Genomic DNA, 23735 nt, shown 5'->3' with positions numbered 1-23735 from the left:
GAGTCCATCTCTATTCCTCTATCAGGAATAATAGGCATGTCTCATCTCTTCTAGAATTGTGGGGTCATTATATTGATCAGAGTTCATAAGCCTTTTATTCAAAGATTTGCCATTATTGTATAAATTATTATCCTAATTCTGCTCAGTTCATTTTCTATCATTCCATACAAATCTTCCCAGCTGTTTCTAAAACCATCCCTTTCCTTAATTCTTGCTCTAGAAATGGAAAGCATTTTTCATCAAGTTTCCTTTGTAATTGTCTTGGATTATTGTCTTTTTTAAATTAAATTTTATTTTTATTGCCATGCAAAGCACACTTTCATATTGATCATTGTTGTAAGAGCAAAGTCAAACATAACCCAAACCCCAAAATAAAACCATAAATATACTTGGATTGTTTTCTTGATCAGAGTAGCAGTCTTTCATAGTTAAATCATCCTCACAAGGTTGCTGTTACTGTGTACAATGTTCTTCAGGTTCTGCTTACTTTGCTTTGCATCAGTTTGTATGTCTTTCCAGGTTTTTTCTGAAACCATCCTGCTCATCATTCTTATAGCACAGTAGTATTCCACAGCAACTATATAGCACAGCTTGTTCAGACATGACACAATTCGTGGAATTTATATTCCTCCATTTCTAATTCTTTGCCACCACAACAAAAAAGCTGCTATAAATATTTTTTTTCTAAAAGGTTCTTTCTCCACTTCTTTTATCTCTTTGGAACATAGACCTGGTAGTGATATTACTGGGTCAAAAGGTATGCACAGTTTTATAATCTTTTAAAGCATAGTTCCAAAATGGTTGGACTAGTTTACAACTCTACTAACAGTCCCAATTTTTTCCACATCCCCTCCATCATTTGTCATTTTCCTTTTCTGTCACAATAGTCAATCTGATCAGTGAGTTTTTTTTTTAATTTCAGAATTGTTTTTTCAGTTCCTCTAATCAGTAGTGGTTTTGAGTACTTTTTTAATGTGACTATTGATAGCTTTGATATCTTATTCTGAAAGCTGGTGGTTGGTATCTTCTAACCATTTACCAATTGGGGAATGGCTCATTTAAAAAAAATAAAATTGGCTTAGTTCCCCCTATGCTTGAGAAATGAGGCTTTTATCAGAAAAACTTGCTGTAAATTTTTTTCCCAATTTTCAATTTTCTTTCTAATTTTAGTGATGTTAGTTTTGTTTGTATAAAAACTTTTAATTTTATTTAGCCAAAATTATTTACTTTACTTCCCATGATCCTATATATTATTTGGTCAAATCATTCATTAATTCTTATAGCACAGTAGTATTCCATCATACTTATTTACCACAACTTTTCTTTCCCCAATTGATGGGCAACTCCTCAATTTCCAACTCTTGGCAATCACAAAAAGAATTCCTTTAATTTTTTTTAACATATGGCTTCTTTTCCTCCTCCTTTCATTTCTTTGGAGCATAGACTTAGTAGTGACAATGTAATGTAAAGTTTAATAAAATATGGTCAGATCTGAACTTCTGGAAAATATCACTCTGGCTACAGTGTAGAAGATGGATTGGAGTGGGAAGGGACCTAAGGTTAGGAGTCCATTTAGTAGGCTTCTCTAAAAATTCAAATGAAAGTGCTGAAGGTGTGAGGTCGGGCGTTGGCTGTGTAAGTAGAGATGTGCAGCTAGAAAGTGATTGTATATATGAAGCAAGGAGGAGTGAGGGGGTCAAGCTGACAACAAGGTTGCAAACATGAATCAAGTGATGTCCTTCACAGAAACAGGAAAGTTTGGAAGAAGGATGGGTTGGGGGGTGGGGGTGGTTGTATAATAGTAAGAAGGTATGAAATAACCATAATTAAAATACTAAAATTAAGTAATTATAAACTAGTTAACTATTTATTGAGCTAACGGAAGGAAGGGAAGGGAATTGGGGATCTAAACTTAAACCCCAAAAGTCAGTCTTCTAACCCACTAACAGCTTTCTATACTAATCTAATTAATTCCTTAATAACTAAGATTAAGGGAGGGGCTGGTAGGAGCAAGGACAAGGGCCAAAGTGGAGTCCTCTTTGGGTCTGGCAGAAATCCCAGCAGGAAGAGCAGCACTGCAGGAATCAGGAAAGGAGAGAAATGGTCGCATTCACTCAGTCCACCTGAGTGGAGTACTAACCACTATCTCTACCACTTCCTGAAGATGGATTGATTGAAGGAAGGTCTCAGTCCCCAAAGATCAACTCCACCAACTGTTTCCCCTCCAGAGAAGAACCTGTCCGTGTGAACTGTGTCTCAGCTCCTGAATTCTTACCACAGGTAGAATATAATAAGATCTTCATATTATACTGCAAACCACCTTTCCATGATTACTCATCCTGTGTGATTCACCCAAAATGAAAAGTGGATAAGTGGGACTTTTGCTCTCAGGGATTGATACCCAGAGTCCCGTCCTGCCTCAACCTTCCAGTGATCTGAGGGGAAAGGAATGAGTATCTTAGGAAAGTGAGTGGGGTTTTACCCCAGGAGCACCTACTCAGTTGCTATCCAGATAGCACTTGGATTATAAATCAAGTCAGGGAAACTTCAGATGAAAGCAGGATGAGATTGAGAACTAGAGTGATAGAGGGAGAGCAACAGAAGAAGGGAAGTATTTGGGTGTTAGAAATGAGCTCCGGGATTGGCTAGCCCAGAGAGGGTAGACTTCAGTCCATCTTTCCACCTTCTGTGAAGTTGAACAAACCTCTCTTAGGGGTCAGCCTAGAGCCTCCTTGGAAACAGATGACAGTCTCCCAAGGGTCCTAGCCCCACTTTGGAGAATACTGCCTTAGATCATCCTCAAGAAGTTGCAGAACAAGTTTCAATATGCACTGATAAGATTTTTCTCATGGTGAATTCCCTATGTCAATGAAATTTTAAGTCCATTTAAGAAAAAAATTAATAATTAGAGACATGGGTACTCACAAACTTTGGTCTTTGGGAGTGAGGTGGGGTATGAGAGTTGTAGACATTTTGCAGAAGGAACTCTTGAACCAAGCCTTAAAGAAAGCAAACAAGAACATCTAAAAAGCAGGGGTGAGAAGGAAGTGCCTTCTAGGCATGGGGAGGATAGCTTTATGCAAGAGTATGGAGAAGGTAGATGGAATGACACGTAGAGGAACAGCCAGTAAGCCAACTTGACTGAAACATAAGAGAGAATGAAGATGAATATGTTACAATAAACCTAAAAAGGTAGGCTAGAGCCAAATTGTAAAAAGTAACAAGTTTAAGTTGTTTTTCAGTTGTGTCCTACTCATCATGACCCCATTTGAGGTTTTCTTGGCAAAGATACTAATGTGGTTTGCAAGTTTCTTCTCCAGTTCACTTTACAGATGAAGAAACTGGGGCAAACAGGGTGAAGTGACTTGCCCAGGGTCTCACAGCTAGTAAGTGAGACCAGATTTGAACTCAGAAAGAGGAATCTTCCTGAATCCCAGCCCAGCACTCCATAATAGTCGACATTGAAGTTTCACAAAATGCCTTACATAAGTTACTTCATTTGAGAGACAGACAGATAGACAGACAGACAGAGACAGAGACAGAGAGAGATGCAGGTATTCTGATCTCCATTTTATAACTCCTAAGGCATTAGAGGAATAATCTGCCTCTTTCAAGAAACCCCCTTTTTCTTCCTAGGCACCTCCCTCCCCCACCCCTCTCTCATCCCTACTCAGCCTCCTTCCTCCTGTGTTATCTTTAGCACCAATAAGCTCATCTGCAGGGAGTAATTAGTAACACCCATAGGGGGAAGGATTCCTGCCAGAGGACATGATTATGTCTAGAAAACTAAAGATGTTGCAGGGAAAGGTCATGAATAAATTACTTGGGTTAGGGGCAGAAAAGAAAAACTAATAATTAAAAAAAAGTTCAACGTTTTATCTGGCTGTTAATGGGCACCAGAGATACAATTTAATTCCATGAGAGCAGCATTAAAGAAATTAGGGTAGGACTCTCCCACTAGTGTGTATACCTAGAGGGAATGTGGGGTAGGAGACAGTCACCAGTGAATAAATGTGTGATATCTTGGGTAGGAAAGTGGTGGTCCTGACCTGCCGTGGTTCAGACACGAGCTCTGAATAAGCTTTTTCATCTGTAAAATGGGATAAGGGAGCAGGAAACAAATAAAATGATAAAGGTAAAGCACTGTGAAGCTTTAAAGGTCTAGCTATCTGTAGACTTAAAGTCTTATATAAATGGATATATAAAAGACTAGCTTTTATATCTCTAAAATTTTTTTGTGGCTTTAGACTCTTATCCAGAGTGGTGTTTCTAGGAGTGGGGATGGATGTGCACTGAACCATCCATACTCTCCCACCAACTCTATTTGGGCAATGGCTCACATATTGGCAAGATGCTGGGTCAAGGTTATCTATGATGGGGAAACTATGCAGAAACTAGATTGCCCTCCTCTCCTTCAAATCCAAGACCTCGACCAAATCTAAGACTGCTCTCTAAATACCAAGCCCATCTGCCACAAGGGTCTCTCACAAGGACACAAATCGGGGAACCAGGTCATATAGAGGTGGGCACTAGGTAATTCACCTATCCTTGTGTTCTGACCCGGGGAGAAGTGTCAGAAACCCAGAATAGTGAGGGTAAAGGATGTTCCCTCCTTGCCGTCTCATCTAGATTTAGAGGTTATGGGCATTCTAGTTGCCCTGTGAATCTCCTCCTACATCCTGCATCAGGGGCCAGGATGGGGAGCCACCCACAAGCCTTAGGCCCTATCGATCCCCTTGAACATCATCCTTTGGCACCAGACCACAAGCTTGATTGCTATTGAACCTGCTTTCTGAGGCTTCTGATGCCTTAAATAATCATCACATTCCACAACCTTTGGTAAGTAGGGTGACATGTCCAGCTGCAAGAGCAAAGTAGAGAATCCTTTGGGATCCAAAGGAAACCAAATTAAAAAAAAAAACAACCAAAAAAAAAACCCGATTCTGAGACCTGTGGCAGCCTTCCAGGATATTGATTCCTAAGCTGCCTGCAATTTTTCTGTTGGAAAATCCTATTGGCTTTATATCCTCAGCCTTATTTACCTTTGGTTTGTAATTGTTTTTTAATGATTCCATGATCAATAAGTGATTGTATTTATCTCAGTGTTTAATGTTCGCGGTTTCTCTTCTCAAAACTAACCCTGGCTTTGGGGGGCCTCACAGTATTGGGGTATGATTGAGGACTAAAAGCCAGAACCAAGTTAAATTTTACTATTGATCCCTTTCTTCCTCCTCCCCTCCTTCCCTCTTTCATTCCCCTCTTTTTCTTCTCTCTCTGTCTCTGTCTGTCTGTCTGTCTGTCTGTTTCTCTGTCTTGGTCTCTCTCTGTCTCTGTCTCTGTGTCTCTCTGACTCTGTCTCTCTGTCTGACTGTGTCTCTGTCTCTCTCTGTCTCTGTCTGTGTCTCTCTGATTCTATCTCTGTCTGTCTGTCTGTCTCTGTCTGTTTCTCTCTCTCTTCCCCTTTCCTTTCCTTCCAGGTTTCTCTCCCACATACAGAGACATTATCATTACCACTGACCCCTGTCCTAACAAAAAAAAATTTGCCACCAGGTCAGTGAGACTCGACTCTGTTCTGTTTCTGCTCTAGTTGAACACTGACTACTGCATAGACTCCGGGGGCTGAATTTCAGGCTAAGCATAGATGAACTGATCCTAACCCCTGTTCTCACCCAGAAAGGAGCACCCCACATAGGACATCCCACAGCATGCAAACACGTACATATACAGTACCCCTCACCGCAAACCCTGAGCACATATGCAATATAGGTCATAAAGGATAAGTCACAGCCCTGGAGGAGACATCAGAGAGCTTCTTGTATTCTCTTGTATACAAAGAGGCAAGTGTGGCAGCATGGAAAGAAAGAACACTGACTGCATTTAAAGACAGAAGAGCTGGATTCAAGTCCTATCTCTGAGCCTTACTAGCACTGGGACTGTGTTATCTAATGTAGATAACCAGACTTGGGTTTTCTACATCACAAAGGAGGTTTGAGAAAAGTAATTTGTAAGCCTTAAAGTGCCAGAGAAATTCTACAATAGTATTATTAAGGATGGACTCAGACCTTGGAGGTGGAGGCCAAGATTCATGGGGCAAGTGGGATGCTGGCGGTATCACGATCATGCCCACTCTATCTTCCACACACAGCGTGGTCATCTCATAGAGCACGTAGCCCATTCTGCAGGTGCACATATCCCATGAATAATGCATGCATTCCCAGCAGCTCCAGAGACACTATTCAAAGTGAACTTTATTGGAACTTTAAAAGGTGGAGGGGAGGGGGAATCATGAAACCAAAAGATGACTGATGGGGGCCATATGCCCACCGTCAATCTTGGAAGAGCAGTCTCATAAATTCAGTCCCGGTTTGTGCCGGGAAACAACGTTCTGTGCTCATAGGAGAGGCAGTTAAGCAGGCTCTGGGAAAGATGCTACATCATTCTTTGTGCCAAGACCAACTTTTGCCTTTGGAGGATGGAGTTTGGTGGGGTTAGCAGAGGTTCCAAGTTAGGGAAGGAGATGAGTATTGGTTGACAGAAGAGATGGGATAATCTTCTCAATTTTAAAAGAGGTTGCTCTTGTGATTTTCATGGATGGACGGGGAGTTCTGCACTGCTTCATGCACCCTGCTCCTCATCTTTATTAGGATAAAATCAGGGGTACAGATGATCAGGGGCAATTGACCAACCCAGAGTGAGCCCCCTTGTCCCCAGAGAGAGAGAGAGGTTCTATGGGGGAAGCTGAATCGAAAGGGTAACCTGAATTCTCTGATAACAAAGACAGAGGGTTAGGCAGGAATCATGAAACAGACATCAACATGACCATCCATTTCTGGGAGGCCACTAAACATGGAACCATGCCAGGAATAGAGAGCCAGAAAGAGGAAGCTGGAGAATGATATCAGTACCATGCTAGTCCCTACTTCTGCCTTAGTCTCATCATTACTGCTGTAATGTAAAAATTCAATGGCTGTCACAGGACTGAGATATGAGAGGGACCTTGGAAATGTTTTCTGGTCCAGTCTCTTTATTTTACAGATGAGGTAACTGGGATTCGGGGAACCCAGTCAGTCATAAGCACTCTCATGGGCTGAAGAACAAAAGCCCCTGGATTCATTATTCCTTTTAGATAGTGAAGGATGAGAGGACAACCTGAGCAGCCCCAGAAGGAGAGCCCCCGAATGTCCCACAAGAATGTAACGTGCTCCCTGAGGACAAGGATAGCTGGTGCTTTGGTGGGCTATCTCACTGCTTGGTATTGTAATTGGCTCATAGTAGGCATTTAATAAATGCTTTTTGGATAGGATGGAGAACTAATGACCATAAAAGCTAACAACAGCTAACATTTAAATAGCACTTACTATGTGCCAAGCCCTGGGAGCACTTTACAATTATGTTCATTTGATCTTTACAATAATCCTGGGAGGTAGGTGCTGTTATTATCCCCATTTTACAGATCAGGAAACTGAGACAGGCAGAGATAAGTGGCTTGCTCAGGGTGACACATCTATAGTAAGTGTCTGAGGCTGTATTTGAATTCGAGTCTTCCTAACTCCAGGCCCAGCATTCTATCCAATCTGATGCCTAGCTGCCAATAGCTAAGACTTCTCAGTTTTGACCTTCCATCATGCTCCAGGATGAAAATGGCTCATTCTCCTTATACCCTCCTCAGCTGCTTGTCCAGCACCAGGGACAGAGCAGATAGGATAAGGGGATTCCATTCCTTTCTCCTTCCTTATTGACTCTCCAATCCTCATGCTTTATTCAGTCTCCCCTCCAAACACTGCATCTGCTGGCAGCTCAATCCTGCTTCATCAGCAACACTCTAATTAGGTCTAGAGAGATTTGGTTGGTTTGGGGAAGCTGCCAAAGCCCAGTGGTCAGAAATTTATTCCTCACCCCACCCCCTACTACTCGCTGAGTGGGCCCCATGTTATTCCCTTCCCCTAGAAAAGCTTAACTGAGATTTGCAAATCATTCGGGGACCTTATCCACTAGTCCCTCAGGGGTGAGGAAGGCAGGGATGGCTGTAGGGATGAGTAGGACGAGTTACTAAAGGAGACTGCAAAGTCATCTACTCTAGCATTTTCAAGACAGAGAAACAGGATTTCAAAGGAACAGAGTCCCAAGCATTTGTCTGGAATGGGGGTAGTCTAGAGGCAGGAAAGAGGACCAGGTAACCCTTTAAGCATCTGAAGGGTTTGCAGATCGGAGCAAGGAGACTGTCTGACCTCACGGATGTATGGGCCAATAAGAATTCCATGGATTTGTTTATGTTATGGAGATTCCAAAGAGCCTTCTGCACATTCAGTGCCCCTGGGGAGAGTAGGGGGAAGAGAGAAGGAAATAAGCATTTATATATCTCCTACTATGTGCCAGCCACTATGCCAAGTGCTTTACAAATATTATCTCATTTAACCCCCACATCTCTGAAATGTAATTATTGTTTTTTAAAGTTGAGAAAACGGAGGCATATAGAAGTTAATTTATTTTTTCATGGTTATATAGCTAAAAAAGTGTCTGAGACTAGATTTTAACTTGGGGCTTCCTGATTCCAAGACCAGCACTCTGTCAACTGCATAGCAGAACAAGATTGCTAAATTTGAAGGCAGATGATCTGGGTTCAAATCTCAGCTTTGCCACTTCCTCCTCGTGTGACCATGGGCAAGAAATCTCCCCTTTCTGGGCTTCAGTTTCATCTTCCATAAAATGGGTATAATAATAGCACCTACCTCATAGGGTTATTGAGTGTTTCAATGATAATTCTAACCTGTGTGACCTTAACCTAATCACTTAACTTCCCATATCCTCATTTTTCTCAACTGTAAAATACAGGAGATGGATCAGATAACCTTGCCTTCCAGCCAATTCTACTCTATGATCCCATACTCTCATTTAATCTTTTTTTAAGTCTTTCTGTCTAAGTAACAACTCTAAGATATAATGGCAAGAGCTAAGTTAACAGGGTTGAGTGACTTACCCAGAGTCACACAGCCAGGAAGTGTCTGAGATGAGATTTGAACCCAGGTTCTCTCAACTCCAGGCCTTGGTGCTCTATCCATTCTGTCACCTAGCTGCCCCCTCTCATTTGATTTTTATAACAACCCGTTAAGGCAGGTACAGAAGGTATTATTAACTCTATTTCACAAATGAATAAAATTGAGGTATGGATTTGAGAGAGGTGGGACTGACCCAGAAGGGAAAATGCTGAAAGCTGAGGCATGAAATAACTAATATACTGCTTATAAGTATTATCTGACTTCACTGGGCTAACTGTTAGGTTCAGGTATAATAGTTAGGGCCAGTTCTCTAGTTTGGGGAAGGGTAGCCAAGCTCAGGGCAGGCAGAGCCAGACCCTGAGCTAATAAACAGATAAAATATATAAACACTGGATAGGTTGGATTTAATACATAAAGGAAAGGTGGAAAGGGGATTTGGGGTATCTAATCCAATTTAATCTATCTATCCCCACCAGATCTAATGATGCCTGCAAAGGAATTTCTTCTAAGAAATTCCCCATTCTATTTCTCCCTACCCCAAAACTACAATCTCTAATCTTAACTAACCCTAAACTATACCCCCCCTTGATAGAATTAAGGAAAAGGGTCTGTGTAAGGATTTGCCAAGGCCAGGGAAGATCTTAGAGCCACAAAGATCCAGACTTGATCTCATGGTCTTGTAACTGGATCAGGTTCACCAGAGATAGTCTTGATGTCAAGCAACAAAACAGGAAATCAGGGAAACCAGAAAAAGGATAGACTCCAAGAAAAACTACAGCTAACACCTCCAGAGTTTTTTTCCCAGAGACCCCAAATGTCTTTCTCCCAGCCTAAACCCCTTTCCAAAGTTCTAGAATCTTCCTGCTGGTCTCATGCCACTTCTCTGCAAAATGTCACCACTTTCCTTACAACAGGAGGTAACCTGATTCAGGAGGAAATAGTACTCTACTTTTCTCCCCCAAATATAGACCCACCAAGTGCCATTTTTCCTCTTGCAGAGGGTGAGGAGAGAAACAAAATTGCCCCTGATTTCTTATGAGGGATTGTTTGGGTAAATTATTCTTTCAATCATCCCCACTCCAGGGTTTAATTCTGAGCTCCTTCCTCTATCCCCAGCCTACCTTCAGCTAACAGGTATGATAAACCTGTTTGATTCTTACCCATGGTGTAGAAATAAGTCCATGGAGGGGGGCAGCTAAGGAGTAGGATAGAGCACCAAGCCTGGAATTGGGTGGACCTGGGTTCAATTCTGCCCTCGGACACTTCCTACCTGTGTGATCCTGGACAAGTCACTTTACCCCAATTGTCTAGCCTTTGCCCAAAGGTTAAAAAAGGGAACAGGGGAGAAAGAAAAAAATCCATGAGCATTTATATAGCAGCTCCTGAGGATACTAAGAGAAAATGCTTAGTACAGGAGCTGTCCCATAGGAGGTACCTAATAAGTGCTGATTAACTGAAAAAAACAGTTTGCTGCCTTCAAAGAATCTGTGCTCTATCCAGGCCTGATTTACTTCCAGCCATTTCAGATTGTTCATTTTGACCCAAATCAGGACCTTTAGAAGTAGAGGATGCTGGAGAGAAATGTGCCTGAAAGCCCTAGAAAGATCACAGTGGACATCCCACCCCTGCCTCCTGGGCACCCAGAAAATCAGAGTATAATGATGGCCAGGGCATCCTTGGTGGATGATGCAAGCGTACAAGGATCAGCCACAAAGGAAGGAATACTCTGAAGCTAGGAGTGTAGGAGTCTGAGTGGGTGGAGGCAGGGGTGAGGAGCCCGAGTGGAGAGAATGTTTCCAGAGGGCAGTGCCCGTCACAAGGGAGAGTTGAGAGAGGGTTGCCAGCTCCCCCACCCATCCAGGTGAGTTGTACCCATTGTATGTGGAGAAACCTTGGCTTTTACTATTAAGATCATTGATATAAAGAAGTATAATGCTAGAAGGGGCCTTTGAGATCAGCTAATCCCGTCCCTTTATTGCACTAATAAGGAAACTGAAGCCCAGACATGTGAAGGAACTTGCCCACAGTCACACACTAAATTGGACGTGGAAAGGTCCTTGAGCACCAGCTGGCAGCTTTATTTCTTTCTCTTTCCTGTATCCGAGGGCTCCCAGAATAGATGCTCTCTCATCGTTAGGTCACAGATGGGATCAAAGAACAAAAGGGACCTAAAAAACCATCTAATACAATAGAATGAGATGAGGCAACTGAAGTGAACTGGGGTCCAGAGACTTGTCCAAGGTCATCATGGTAGGAAGTGATAGATCTGATTCAAACCCAGGCCATGTAGATCCACCCCCTCGTTAGAGTACTCAGAGCAACAGTCCCAAGTGATCATACCCCTGGGACCACTATGCCATGCAAGGCTAAATCAGGAAAACTGCTTATTTACCTTTGTAGCCCTGGGCAAGTTTCTACCCATCTCTGGGTCTCAGTTTCCTCATCTGCAAAATGAATGAGTTGGACTAGATGATCATCTGGCAAGGGGCATAAACATACGTGTTCCTGCTTCTAGAAGCCCTGGGATTATAACCTCCCCTTGCTTTAGACTCTCTTGAAAAAAGCTGGAAGAAAAAATGGAGCCTGCTCCCTGTCACTCTTCTGCTCCTGAACATACTCATTAACCTCAGGCACATTCTAAGGAAAATGAATAATCAACATAAGATATGCAGCTGTTGATTAATTTTCCTAAATAGGGGAGCATCTAAGGCGGCATATTGCAAGGGGAGAAATTTAATAAACAGCATTTGAAACAAATTTAATAGAACACAGGATTCATTACCCAACGGGGTCAAAACACTGCAGGGCCATTTTTTGTGCTTAGGTGGGGTAGGGTGAAGGCGATGATATTTGCATCTCCTTAGCCGGGCTGGGCCATTCTAGGAGCTGTTCTTTCAAATCAGGTTCAAGATGTTAATAGCTGATGCCCGAATCTATAATGAATGAGCCTTTGGAGCTGGAGGTAAGAGTTCACAGTGATTCCGCTTTCACGGAATTAAGAAGTGGAGAATGCTTGGCAGGCATTGTTCAGAGAGCCTTTGCCTGCCAGCTGCAGCACTAGGAATCTGGACTTTGGGACAGGCCTTAGCAAAGAATAAATAGGACCTGCTGCTATCTCCCCCACTTCTCTCACCCTATCCCCATTTTTTAAAGGCAGAGTGGGCTGGAAATATGTGAATATATGTGCTGTGAAGAATGAGCCATTTCCCCAAGGGATGAGATGCCATGAGCAGCCAGGCAGCAGGAACAAATAAATGGGTATTACTCCAAAGTTTGGTTAAATTTTGATTTTTATGGGGAAGCTTTGAGGATTTAGCTTGGAATGAGAACTTGGGGTCTGGTCCCAGCTCTACCCTTCAGAAGCTGGGTGACCTTGGGTAAGTTAGTTAAGGTCTCTAGACCTTAGCAGGTAGGAGATGCAGAGAAAAATGCTGAGGCTGAAGTCAGAAAGATTCATCTTCCTGAGTTCAAATGTGGCCTCATGCACTTACTAGCTGTATGACCTTGGGCAAGTCATTTAACCTTATTTGTCTCAAGTTTTCCCTATCTATCAAATAGTTGGAGAAGAAAATGACAAGGCATTCCAGTATCTTTGCCAAGAAAACCCCAAATAGGGTCATGAAGAGTGAGATACACCTGAACAGCAACAAAGACTTTGATTTTTCTCATTTGTAAATGAATTTGTAAATAAAGGGGCTCTCCTAGATGATTTCTAAATTCTAGTTCTAATATTTACCATGTTCTCCTTCTAGGTCTCAATCATGTGGTCAGGGCCAACTCTAGGCAAGCCCTGAAGAAGACCATTCTTATGCCTCCCCACCTTCTTAGATTCCAAAATATTGGCCCCACCATTCTACTTCAGTAGTAGAAGTTCCCAGAGTTACTCATTCCTTTGAGCTTTCTCCATAAGTCTTCTAAAATACTAACCTTTCATGGGATGAGTAACACCTCAAGGTTCCTCCCTAACTCCCCTCAGCTCTCCTTTCTATCCTAAAGGGCACCCAGGAGCTAAATCCTGAATTCCAATGTCAGCTCTTCCTCCCTACCCCTCTCTGGGTCTTAGTTTGTTCATCTGTAAAAGGAAGAGGTTGAACTGGGTGCTCTGATCATTATTCTCGCTCCAAAGTATGATGATCTCTTTTCTGAAAAAAAAATTCAGGTATTTGTTAGAAGTATTTGTTCATGGAATATTCTAGCCTTCTAGCAATGGCAGAGAAGAGAATTTTAACAGGGAAAGACACAGGCTTTGGGTATGGAATATGTGGTTTTCTTTGGGGAAGGTAGCAGAAGGGTACCAGTGTCTTGGGCAAGGGACAACATTGAAAAATAACTTCACAGTTTTCCCTCTGATCCAAAATCACTCACTAAGCTCCTGAGAATCATGGTGCCCAGAACTGGACTTGGATTCAGGAAAGCCTGCATTCAGGTCTTGCTTCTGACCACTAGTTTTTTGTGGCCTTGCATACGTCATCTCACTTATTACTCCAGACAAATGTCTAAGACTCCAAGTCTCAGGCTAAGCTCCTATTTTCAAGGATAAGGGAAATTCCTCACCCAGAGTTCCCAGGTTTGGTCCAAAACTTCTTTGATCCTCATCTGTAAAATGGGTGTAATAATAGCATTGACCTGTTTCCTCATCTAAAAAATGGAGATAACACCACCTACTAGTAGGTCTCTCTGTAAGAGTCAAATAATACTGCCTGCATAATATTCAACAGATCATTTAACTTCCCCGGGCCTCAGTTTCTCATCTGTAAGATGAAGGGGCTGGAACTAGAGCTATGATGTTGTGGGATCATATGAGAACAGGGATACAAAGTGCTTTCAAAGCTTTTATTATTTTATTATTTATTACATATATTATTTTTATTATTATTGTCCTCATGAATTGACATTGTAGGAAGTAGGTTTAGCTCCTTTCACAGAAAGGGCAGGGTCTCATTCTCCCTTCTAGGGAGTTCCAGTGAAATGGGGGAGAAATGAGAAGCTTGAGGGAAGATTTTAATAGATTTCCTCTTTATTGGAATGTAGTTCTTTCAAAACAACATGGGGAGGGGGCAGCGAGGTGGTTCAGTGGATCGAGACTCAGGCTCAGAGATGGGTGGTCCTGGTTTCAACTCTGGCCTCAGATCCTTCTTAGCTGTGTGACCCTGGGCAAGTCACTTAACCTCAACTGCCTAGCCTTTACTCTTCTGCTTTGGAACCAAGATGCCGTATGGATTCTAAGGAGTTATTGGTTATTTGCTGTGAGAGCAGGGAGGCAGGGTAACCTTCGGGGCGCTTGTTGGGGGGTAGGGGGAGAGGGGGAGTCATATCTGGAGCAACACTCTATTCTTCCAAAGCTTCTCCGTCAGAATTCCTGAGTGAGCCAGCGCTGGGACCCAGACCTGGGAAATGCTGTGATAAGGCTCGGAGATGAACGTCCCTCCCAGCCAATAAAGCAAACCTACCCAGAGGAAACCATAAACAACACGGGGGATTTGCATCAGAGCTTTGGCCTCGGGGCCCTGACTCTGCCTTTTGGGGTTATTTATGATCTTGGGAAAATAAGGATTTCCTGGGGAAGGAGAATGACGCACTGGCTGAGGGCTGAGCTACCCTGGGCCACCCACCGGGTGGTGGGAAGAAGGGGGCAGAGGGCAGAGAGGCTTCCCTGGCTGGACCTCGTTCCTCGGAAGGCAGAGCCTGACGGGAAGGCTGCCTCTCTGGTCCTGGATCCTGTAGTCCTACATTTGCCTTCTAAAGTACGAGGTCCTCCTTTCCCTCCGCTGGCCGGGCCTGCCCCTGAGTCCAGGTCTCCGGACAGGCCTGGAGATCCGAGCGCCGCCCCCTCCCCCACTTCCACTCCCGCCCCTGCCCCCAGGAAGGCTGACTGGGCACCCTGGACCCCAAGCCCTCATCCTAGGTGTCTTTGAAGAGCTGCAGAACTGTCCAGCACATCCTAGCTCCCTGGTGTGGCCAGACCTCATGACTGGGGGGGGAGGGGGGGGCAGGGGACAGTAGAGGATGCTGGGACCTGACAACGCCCTGGGCTCTTATTCCTCAGGGGGAAGTCTGCGCTCTGCCCTGTGCATCCGGGACCTACGGCCCCAACTGCTCGTCTGTGTGCGCCTGCAAGAACGAGGGCGCCTGCTCCTCCGTAGACGGCACCTGTACCTGTAAGGAAGGTAATGCCCCTCCCTGCCTCCCGAGCCTTAGGCTGCCTTCCTCCCCTCTCTGGTAGTTCTGAAGCATGAAATAGTGGCAGAAGTCCTGGATTTGGGACGGCCTGGCACAGTAGGAAAAGCACAGACTTGAGGTCAAATCTGGCCTCAGATACTGTGTGACCCTGGGCAAGTCACTTAATCTCCATTTGCCTCCGTTTCCTCATCTGTAAAATGGGGACCCCCTAGAGAAGAAGGAAAAGGCAAACCACCCCCAGGCTCTTCACTAAGAAAACCCCACAGAGCCATGAAGAATCCCACACGACTGACTGGACAACAACCGCCTCTAGCCCTACCACCCACGCCCTCCTCCCGGTGCCTGCTTGGGCTCTGCCCGGATGAGAATCCCCCCTAGAGTGGGAAGCACCCATCATGGCAGGGGCCTCCGGCCTCTCTTTAGTCCGTGACAATGGAGTGCCAACTCTGCCCAAGCAGTGAGACTTCAAGTGCAGAGCTTCACCCTGGAAGCTTGGCTCCTAGCGGGTCAAGGAAGGATGCCCTGGTAATGGCAGGAGAGCTCGGGGTGGGGGGAAGCCCCAGACACACCGGTGTGCCCGCAGCCTGCCAGGGCTCTGGTGACTAACTCAAGTTTCCCTCCCTGCAGGGTGGCAGGGGATTGACTGCTCCCTCCCATGCCCTACTGGCACCTGGGGCCTGAGCTGCAATGAGACGTGCATCTGTGCCAATGGGGCAGCCTGTAGCCCTATTGATGGCACCTGCTCCTGTTCACCTGGCTGGCTAGGGGACACCTGTGAGCAATCCTGCCCGGTGAGTGGCCTTAGAGTAGAGTGGCTTGAGTGTAAAACTATCTTGATTGCTAGAGCAAGGAAGGGCATAGCAGTTAGGTAGATTAAGGACAGTAAGTTCCTTGAGGGCAGGGACCTTCCCCCCTCCTTCAATTGACTTTATTTGTTTTTCATTTTTTATACATAAACTTAAAAAGCATAATATATTAATAGATCAATATAATATATTAATTATGTTACACATAATTATATATTTATATTTAAGAAATTATATATAATGAAAATAAATATATTATATGATATAAAATAAGTATATTTGTATGTTAAATAATAGCAAAATAAATATATTTATCTCATATAACTGAATATATTAATAGAATGAGATAAATATATTAATATAATATACAACATGCAATAAATGTTTATTATATAATATTAAATAAATATACTGATATATAACATAAGACAAATATATTATATATTATGTAATAACATAAAAGAAACACTAATATATAACATAAAATCAATATATAATATATATAACAATAAATGCACTTATATAATATATAATAAACTAAATATATTAATATAAATGCCATTTTTAATATTCATTTTAATATTTTATTTAGTTCCTTGGGACAGCTAGGTAGCACAGTGGATAGAGAATCAGGCTTGGAGTCGGGATGACCTGGGTTCAAATTGGTCTCAGACTTCCTAACTGTGTGACCCCAGGCAAATCACTTAACCCCATTTACCTAGGCCTTACTGCTCTTCTGCCTTAGAATTGATAGTATCCATTCCAAGACAGAAGGTAAGGGTTTAGAAAAATAATTGTTTTTATTTCTAACGTTTCTTCCTTCTTCTCCCTGAGACAGAAAACAATATGATATGGATTTTACATGTACAATTATGTAAATCATTTTCCCCCACATTCGTCCTTTGGTGGAAAAAACTCGAATTCTTATTTCCCTTTGTTTCTCCCCCGTGCCTTGCATATTTGCCATATTGGTCACCCCTGAGTCTAAGGAACACCCCTATAATGAGACCTCTTTGAAAGAAAAAAGGAATAAGGTGTAGGAGGAGCTATGAACGGATTCTCACGCCAGTAACTGACTGCATTCAGATTTTGCAGAGGCACATTCAGGGGTCAGGCCGGTAGGGTAGCAAATATTTGTTGAATGAATGTTGGTGTTCATTTGATCCTGGTTTTCCCTGGTCTCTCCCAGGATGGAACATATGGGCTGAACTGTAGCGAGCACTGTGACTGCAATCATGCGGACGGCTGTGACCCCATCACCGGCCACTGCTGCTGCCTGGCAGGCTGGACTGGTAAATCCCTCTGCCCGCTCTACCAGGGGATGAGAGCTGGCTGGCTCCCTTAATTTGTCTTCTGATAATCACCTCGACCTTTCCAGGATCTGGATACCCACTAGATACCCAGAATTCTTATGACCCTTTGTATCTAGGGTGAGACACGTTGCCGGGTTCAAATCCCAGGCTGTGTGAGATAAAGCCAATCACTCATTTCTGTGAAAAAGGCAGGACTTTCCCTTTGCCTTTTTAACTTTTTTTCTGAGTCTAGAAATTTGGTTCTGGGTGTCCTGGGTGTGTTTTGGAAAAGCCTCTCAACTGGATCAGGTGGCTACGGAGGCCCACGACAATGCCTTAAGGAGTCATTGTTTCCCCATACACGCGTGTCTTCATCCTTCTAAGCTTGATTTCCCCATCCACAAAAGCGGGATAAATAATGATACTGGTAGCATCTACCTCCCAGGTAAAGAAAGTGCTTTGTAAGTGGCATCATTGGCCATTGTGATTATTGGGTGAAAAGAGTGGATCGGAAGAGGAGGAAGGAACACAGTCTTGATTAATAGAATATTAAACAGGAGAATAATAATTCTGGCACCTGTGGATTAAATAGTGGCATAGGTTTAGAACTGGGAAGAACCTTAACAGTGATTTAGTCTAACTGCCTCATTTTACGGATGAAAAAACCGAGGCCCAGAGAAGCCACCCCCATCTCCAAACTTGGCCAGAGGCTCGATGATAGGAAGCAGAATTTGAACCCAGCCCTACTATCTCTAAATCTATTATTCTTTCCATCTGCTCTCCAAGGTCCCCGTCTTCTCTAGGATTCTAAATGACTTCAGACACTCTGCCCTGTCACTTAGTTTCCTAACCAATCCAACAGTGCACCGTTTCTCCCACTCCTCAAACCTATTATAATTTTCAAGAGACAAGAGCTATTCATTCGGCTTGTAGGGAATGGGGATAAGAGATTCCTATAAGTTTACAGTCACTTTCCATCCCAATAACTCCATCTCCCTCCTCGAAATGCTGTGTACCGATTATACATGTGTGCGGATCCCTCCCCTCCTGATGGTTTTATTCATTCTTCCGTGTTTCTGCTTTGCGAGAGAAAGGGACGAGTGGGAAGGTCACCCATTTCCCAAGAAGATCTAATTTCCAACTCATCAGCCGCAATGGGTGCCCCCCGCCCCCACTGCCTTTAAGAAAATACCCACTACTCAGACCCCTCCTCCCCATTCCTGTTTGGATCCTAGAATGCCAGTACCCAAAAGGACCCTGGAATAGTGGGACTGGAAATCAGAAATGACACTGGTTCAAATTCCAGCTGACATGTCTTATTGGTGAGATCCTGGGCTGTAAAATCAAGATAATCAGACCTATAATACCAACATCTCAGGGAGGTTGAAGAGATCAAATAAGGTCTATAAAGGGCTTTGTAAACTTTAAATGTGATATCATTATTGCCCACAAGATGGTGTGTCTGCAGAGTATTTTCTAAATCTTAGCAGGCCATACAATACTAGCTCATATTTAGAGAGAACACTTTATGGTTTGCAAGGCCTTCTACTTCCATCCACTCATTTGAGCCTGGTAACTGCCGTATGACCATCTTTATTTTACAGATGACGAAAACTGGGGTTCAGAGAGGTTCAGAGATTTGCCTCGAAGTCACAGAACAAATAGTTGTCTAGGGCAGAATGTGAACCCAGGTTTTCCAGACACTGAGTCCTAAACTTTCCACATTGGGTCTCATATAAATGGGAAACTAAATGGCACCATGGTGTACAGAGTGGTGGGCCTAGTCAGAAAGACCTGAATTCTGGGGGCAGCTGGGTAGCTCAGTGTATTGAGAGCCAGGCCTAGAGACAGGAGGTCCTAGGTTCAAATCTGGCCTCAGACACTTCCCAGCTGTGTGACCCTGGGCAAGTCACTTGACCCCCATTGCCTAGCCCTTACCACTCTTCTGCCTTGGCACCAATATACAGTATTGACTCCAAGATGGGAGGTGAGGGTTAAAAAAAAGAAAGAAAGAAAGAAAGAACTGAATTCAGATATGAACCTAGACACTTACCAGCTGGGTGACTCTGGGCAAGTGACTTAAACCCTGTTTGCCTCAGTTTCCTCATCTATAAAATATGGATAATTATACACCTAATTCGAAAGGGTTGATATGAGGATCATATAAGATAGTAATCATCTGGCAATTAGCATCGTGCCTAGCACATAGTAAACACTATGTAAATGTTTATTATTATTATTAAATGTCAGGAATTGAGAAGAAAGGGGAAATGACCTTATTCAAGGTCTTTCTAGTAGTAAGCGGATGAAATGAAATTCAAACTGAGGTCTTATGATTCCAGATCTGGGTCCCTTCCCCATCCTCCATGGGTAGTGGAACAAATATGGTCTCTGCTCTCCTCTGGAGTGCCAGACACAAAGAGACCAGGACAAAGCATGGTACCGGATTCCCATGGAGCCCATGTGTCCGGCGCAATCTGCCCCGTGACCCTTGAGTCATCTTATCTGACAGCCCTGACTCTTGGCTCTTGGATGAATAATTCAAGGCTACCATCCTCAGAAGTCTCCCTTTTGCTACAACTGGAGGTTTCAGGGCAGCTTGGGGGTGGGAACCTCCACAGCTGCTCCAGCCCTGGCCTTCTGTCCCTCAACTCAGTCCTTTTCCACAGAATTTGACATTGCAAACAGTAGGCTTCCCCCCCAGGAGCCAACTGGATATTAACTTTAATTTTTCACTGACTTAATTTCAAGCAATCTGTTAAGATTTTAATGATGCTTGGCTTGAAAATTCTTTCTTTGACAGGCAACCTTTCAGCAAGGCCCCCACTGCTCCAAAGCTAATTTGCCCATATGTGAATTATGAAGTCATATCAAAGACTCCATTGATATCTTGCAATCCATTGTTCTGGGTACAAGGCCACAGAGGATCCCGGGAGGGACAGAGGTCAGAAAAAGGGGCCAAGTCCCAAGGGTAACCAAGCTCCTGACTTTAGGCATTTCTTCGTCTTCCTCAAAAGTCAATCTTGCCAATCCCCACCAAAGGAAGTGTTCTAAATACACTTATTTAGAACTTCTAAACTGGAAGGAGCCTCCGCATTCATCCAGTCAGCCCCCAGGTTCATTTTACAAGAAGCTGAGTCCCAGAGAGAGAAGCTAGCTAAAGTCTCAGGCGGTTTTACCTAGGCTGTCGTGGGAAGGGGAGCATCCTCAAGGAATAATGAATCAGCCACTTTTTAAAAGTACTTGTTGAGCTCCTGGCCCATGACAGAATGGGGGCTTAAAAAGAAAACTTGCTGCAATGCCTGCCTTCGGGGAACTTACAGTCTAACTGTCTTTGAAAGTGAACACCAACAAACCCTAAGGACTAAAGTATCTGGTTTTTACAAACTAAAGGTTTGTGGCAACCCTGCCTCAAGCAAAGCTATTGGTGCCATTTTCCCAACAGCACATGTTCACACTGTGACTCTGTGTCACCGTGTCATTGATAATTCTCCCAATATTTCAAGCTTTTTCATTATTATTATATGTTATAGTGATCTGTGACCAGCGATCTTTGATGTCACTATCATAATTGTTCTGGGGCACCACAATTCCTAAGACAGCAAACTTAATCAGTAAATGTTGTGTGTGCTCTGACTGCTCCAGCAAGCGGCAGTTTTAGTCTCTCTCCCTGTCTTTGGGCTTCCCTATTCTTGGAAACACAACAATTAATAACCCTACAATGGCCTCTAAGTATTCAAGTGAAAGGATGAATCAATCAATATGGCAAATTTCATTGCTGTCTAATTTAAGAAATTGCCGTAAGCACCCCAACCTTCAGCAATCACCACCCTGATCAATCAATCAGCAGCCATCAACAATTTGTTGACGGTTCAGATAACAGCATTTTATAGCAATAAAATAGTTTTAATTAAGGTATATATATTTTCCTAGACATAATACTATAATGCACACTTGATAGATTTAGTGTTCAGATAACTTTTATATGCACTGGGAAACCCAAAAAATTGTGTCACTCAATTCATTACAATATTCGCTTTATTGTGGTGGTGTGGAACTGAACCTGCAGTATATCCAAGGTATGCCTGTAAATCCAAAAGGGAGAAATGAATGAGATCTGTAATAGTCAGGGGAAACTTCGCAGAAAGATGGCCTTTGCCCTGCCCTCCACCCCTTTTTGACCAGAATTGAGATTCCATTAGTATAGGGAACTTTTGATGAGGATCTGCAGATAGGAGACTTCTTTGCAATTTTGAGTCTTCAGAGAATTGCTCGGGACACTGAAAGATTAAGTAACTTTCCTAGAGTCACATAGCAAGTAATTTTAGACACAGAATTTAAAGTCAGGCCTTCCTGATTCTAAGGCTAGCTTTCTAATCCATGTGCCTTCTTGAAAAATAAATTTAGGAGCTTCTGTTTGTGGGCTTTGAAGGAAAAAAGAGAACTTTTCTAGGGTCAGAATGAGGTTAGCTAGCCTGCCTCACAAATTTTTAGACAATGAAACTGGCTTTCCATGTCCTAGCTTGGCTGGGATGGTCTCTAGGCTTGATGCTTGAATTCTCAGTGGTTTCAGAGCAGAGGACACATCCCCAAACAACAGGGTCCTGAAAGTAATGTGGGCATGGGGGTGCTGGAGCCAACTCTAATTCAAGCCAATTGTTAAATTTGTAGTGTAAAGATCTGTGCCACAGAAATTGGAAGTCATTTTAAATCTGGGCTTAATTTATAGTTTTATTGATTACATAGACTATTAAAAATATTAATGATGTAGACTAAACATAAAGAGTTTAAATAAATGAAACTTAAGGATGTGTATGCATACCTTTATCCCACCCCCTCCCAGAACCTGGTTGTTAAACATTTCCCAGAATACCCCTGCACTGCTCCATAAATATTGTTTGAGCTCAGTAGGAAAGCAGTAGAAAGTTCAAGATTTGAAGTCATCACCAGACTAGAGGGCCTGGTGGCTTTCAGCTAATAATAATTAAAATAATAAAAACAAATATAATATATAATTATACGTATTGTGTTTAGCACCTCTGCTGTGAGGGCTTACCAAGTCTTTTCAGGGCTTCTTTCCATTGTTGTCCACCTTTCATCCAGCTCTCACCTGTAGCTCCAAGAAGCTGTAGCTTGAGCAGCGGCCACATCCCAGCAAAACCATCTCAGCAGACAGATAAACTAGGTTGAAAGTAACTGACAGGCCTCAAGTCCTTGGTGAGTTGGTAGGGATGACTATCCCAAGCATGTGAAGACTTCCCCCAGCGGAATGGGTAGATGAGAACAATTTGTTCCAGTGGCCATGAAGGTAACTGCAGCAATGTAGCACTTAGAAGGCAAAGAGGCCAAGGTCATCCCCTGCATGCCAGGGCATCACCAGTCATCCTGACTCCTGCCTTGCCACCGTATTTGAGTGATTTTGGAAGAAAGAGTAAGGCTGACAACTTTGGACCACTCTGCCTCCCTTAACTTCAACTCACCCTCAAGTCAAGGCATCGCCTTCATTTGTCCTCTTCAGAATGATATAACATTATCTCGTTCAAGTTTCCCGTCCTCCCTGAATGTTTGCGGGAAAGCTCAGGAACTTCTGAGTTAGCCAAATAGCCTGGCAACATCCTGCCCCAGCAGACCTACCCACAAAATGCCCTGTTTAATCCTCAGATATGTAGACCCTCAGGAAAGGAATAGCAAATAGCAAAAATGACAATCCTACCTAAATCAACTTATCTATTCAGCAAGTACTTACTCATGGCTTTGGTCAGCCCCTCTTCTTTGTCTTCTAATCCAGCTTCCTACTTACCCCAGTTCTTTCCAACTTGGACCCACGCTGACTTTCCTCACTCCAATTATGACCAAGGATACTCTGGTTTCTCTTTGGATCACAGAAATCCAACTAGGACCATGGAATAATGCAGAGTACTAGGCCTTGTTCAGGTCTTGGCTCTGTTCCTTTTACTCTCTGTCTATCCCCAGACAAGTCACTTGGCCTCGGCCTCCTCAACCACAAAATGAGGAGGGTGGACATGGACACCCTTCTAGCTCTAGGGTCTTTTTTTTGTTCTCCCTTGTTCTCACCTCCTTCTAAATCTTCCTGTGATAACAACTACATTCCCCATACTGTGACAAGATCACCTATTTCTTCCTCATCCTCTAGGTGTCCGCTGTGATAGTACGTGTCCTCCAGGTCACTGGGGCCCCAACTGTTCTATATCCTGCAGCTGTGAGAATGGTGGCTCCTGTTCTCCAGAAGATGGGACTTGCGAGTGTGCTCCAGGCTACAGGGGGCCCCTATGCCAAAGAAGTAAGGATGATCCCCGCCCTCCAGCTCATCCTCTCTTTCCCAGGTTCTCTGCTTATTGAGAATCTCTGCCCATCACTAACAAAGCCCAAAAGCAAGAAATAAAAATGGAAATTCCATTCGGAATAACAGTAGACAATGTAAAATACTGAGGGTCTACCTA

General features: G+C 43.4%; 1 protein-coding gene across 5 annotated transcripts in view; it reads left to right on the top strand.

The window, feature by feature from the left end:
• The window catches only part of MEGF11 (multiple EGF like domains 11), a 489358-nt gene that overhangs the window by 434670 nt on the left and 30953 nt on the right, over positions 1-23735 (top strand). For all 5 annotated transcript variants that reach the window (XM_056808678.1, XM_056808684.1, XM_007479599.3 and 2 more), the window contains 4 exons: positions 15043-15163; positions 15804-15967; positions 17172-17274; positions 23429-23575. In XM_056808678.1, the coding sequence (XP_056664656.1) occupies positions 15043-15163; positions 15804-15967; positions 17172-17274; positions 23429-23575 (535 nt within the window). The remainder of the gene's footprint in view (positions 1-15042; positions 15164-15803; positions 15968-17171; positions 17275-23428; positions 23576-23735) is intronic.

Source organism: Monodelphis domestica, chromosome 1, assembly GCF_027887165.1.
Source record: "Monodelphis domestica isolate mMonDom1 chromosome 1, mMonDom1.pri, whole genome shotgun sequence".
Classification (NCBI taxonomy): domain Eukaryota; kingdom Metazoa; phylum Chordata; class Mammalia; order Didelphimorphia; family Didelphidae; genus Monodelphis; species Monodelphis domestica.
The sequence above is the reverse complement of the archived record's forward strand: the minus strand, read 5'-3'. Positions and strand labels throughout refer to the sequence as shown.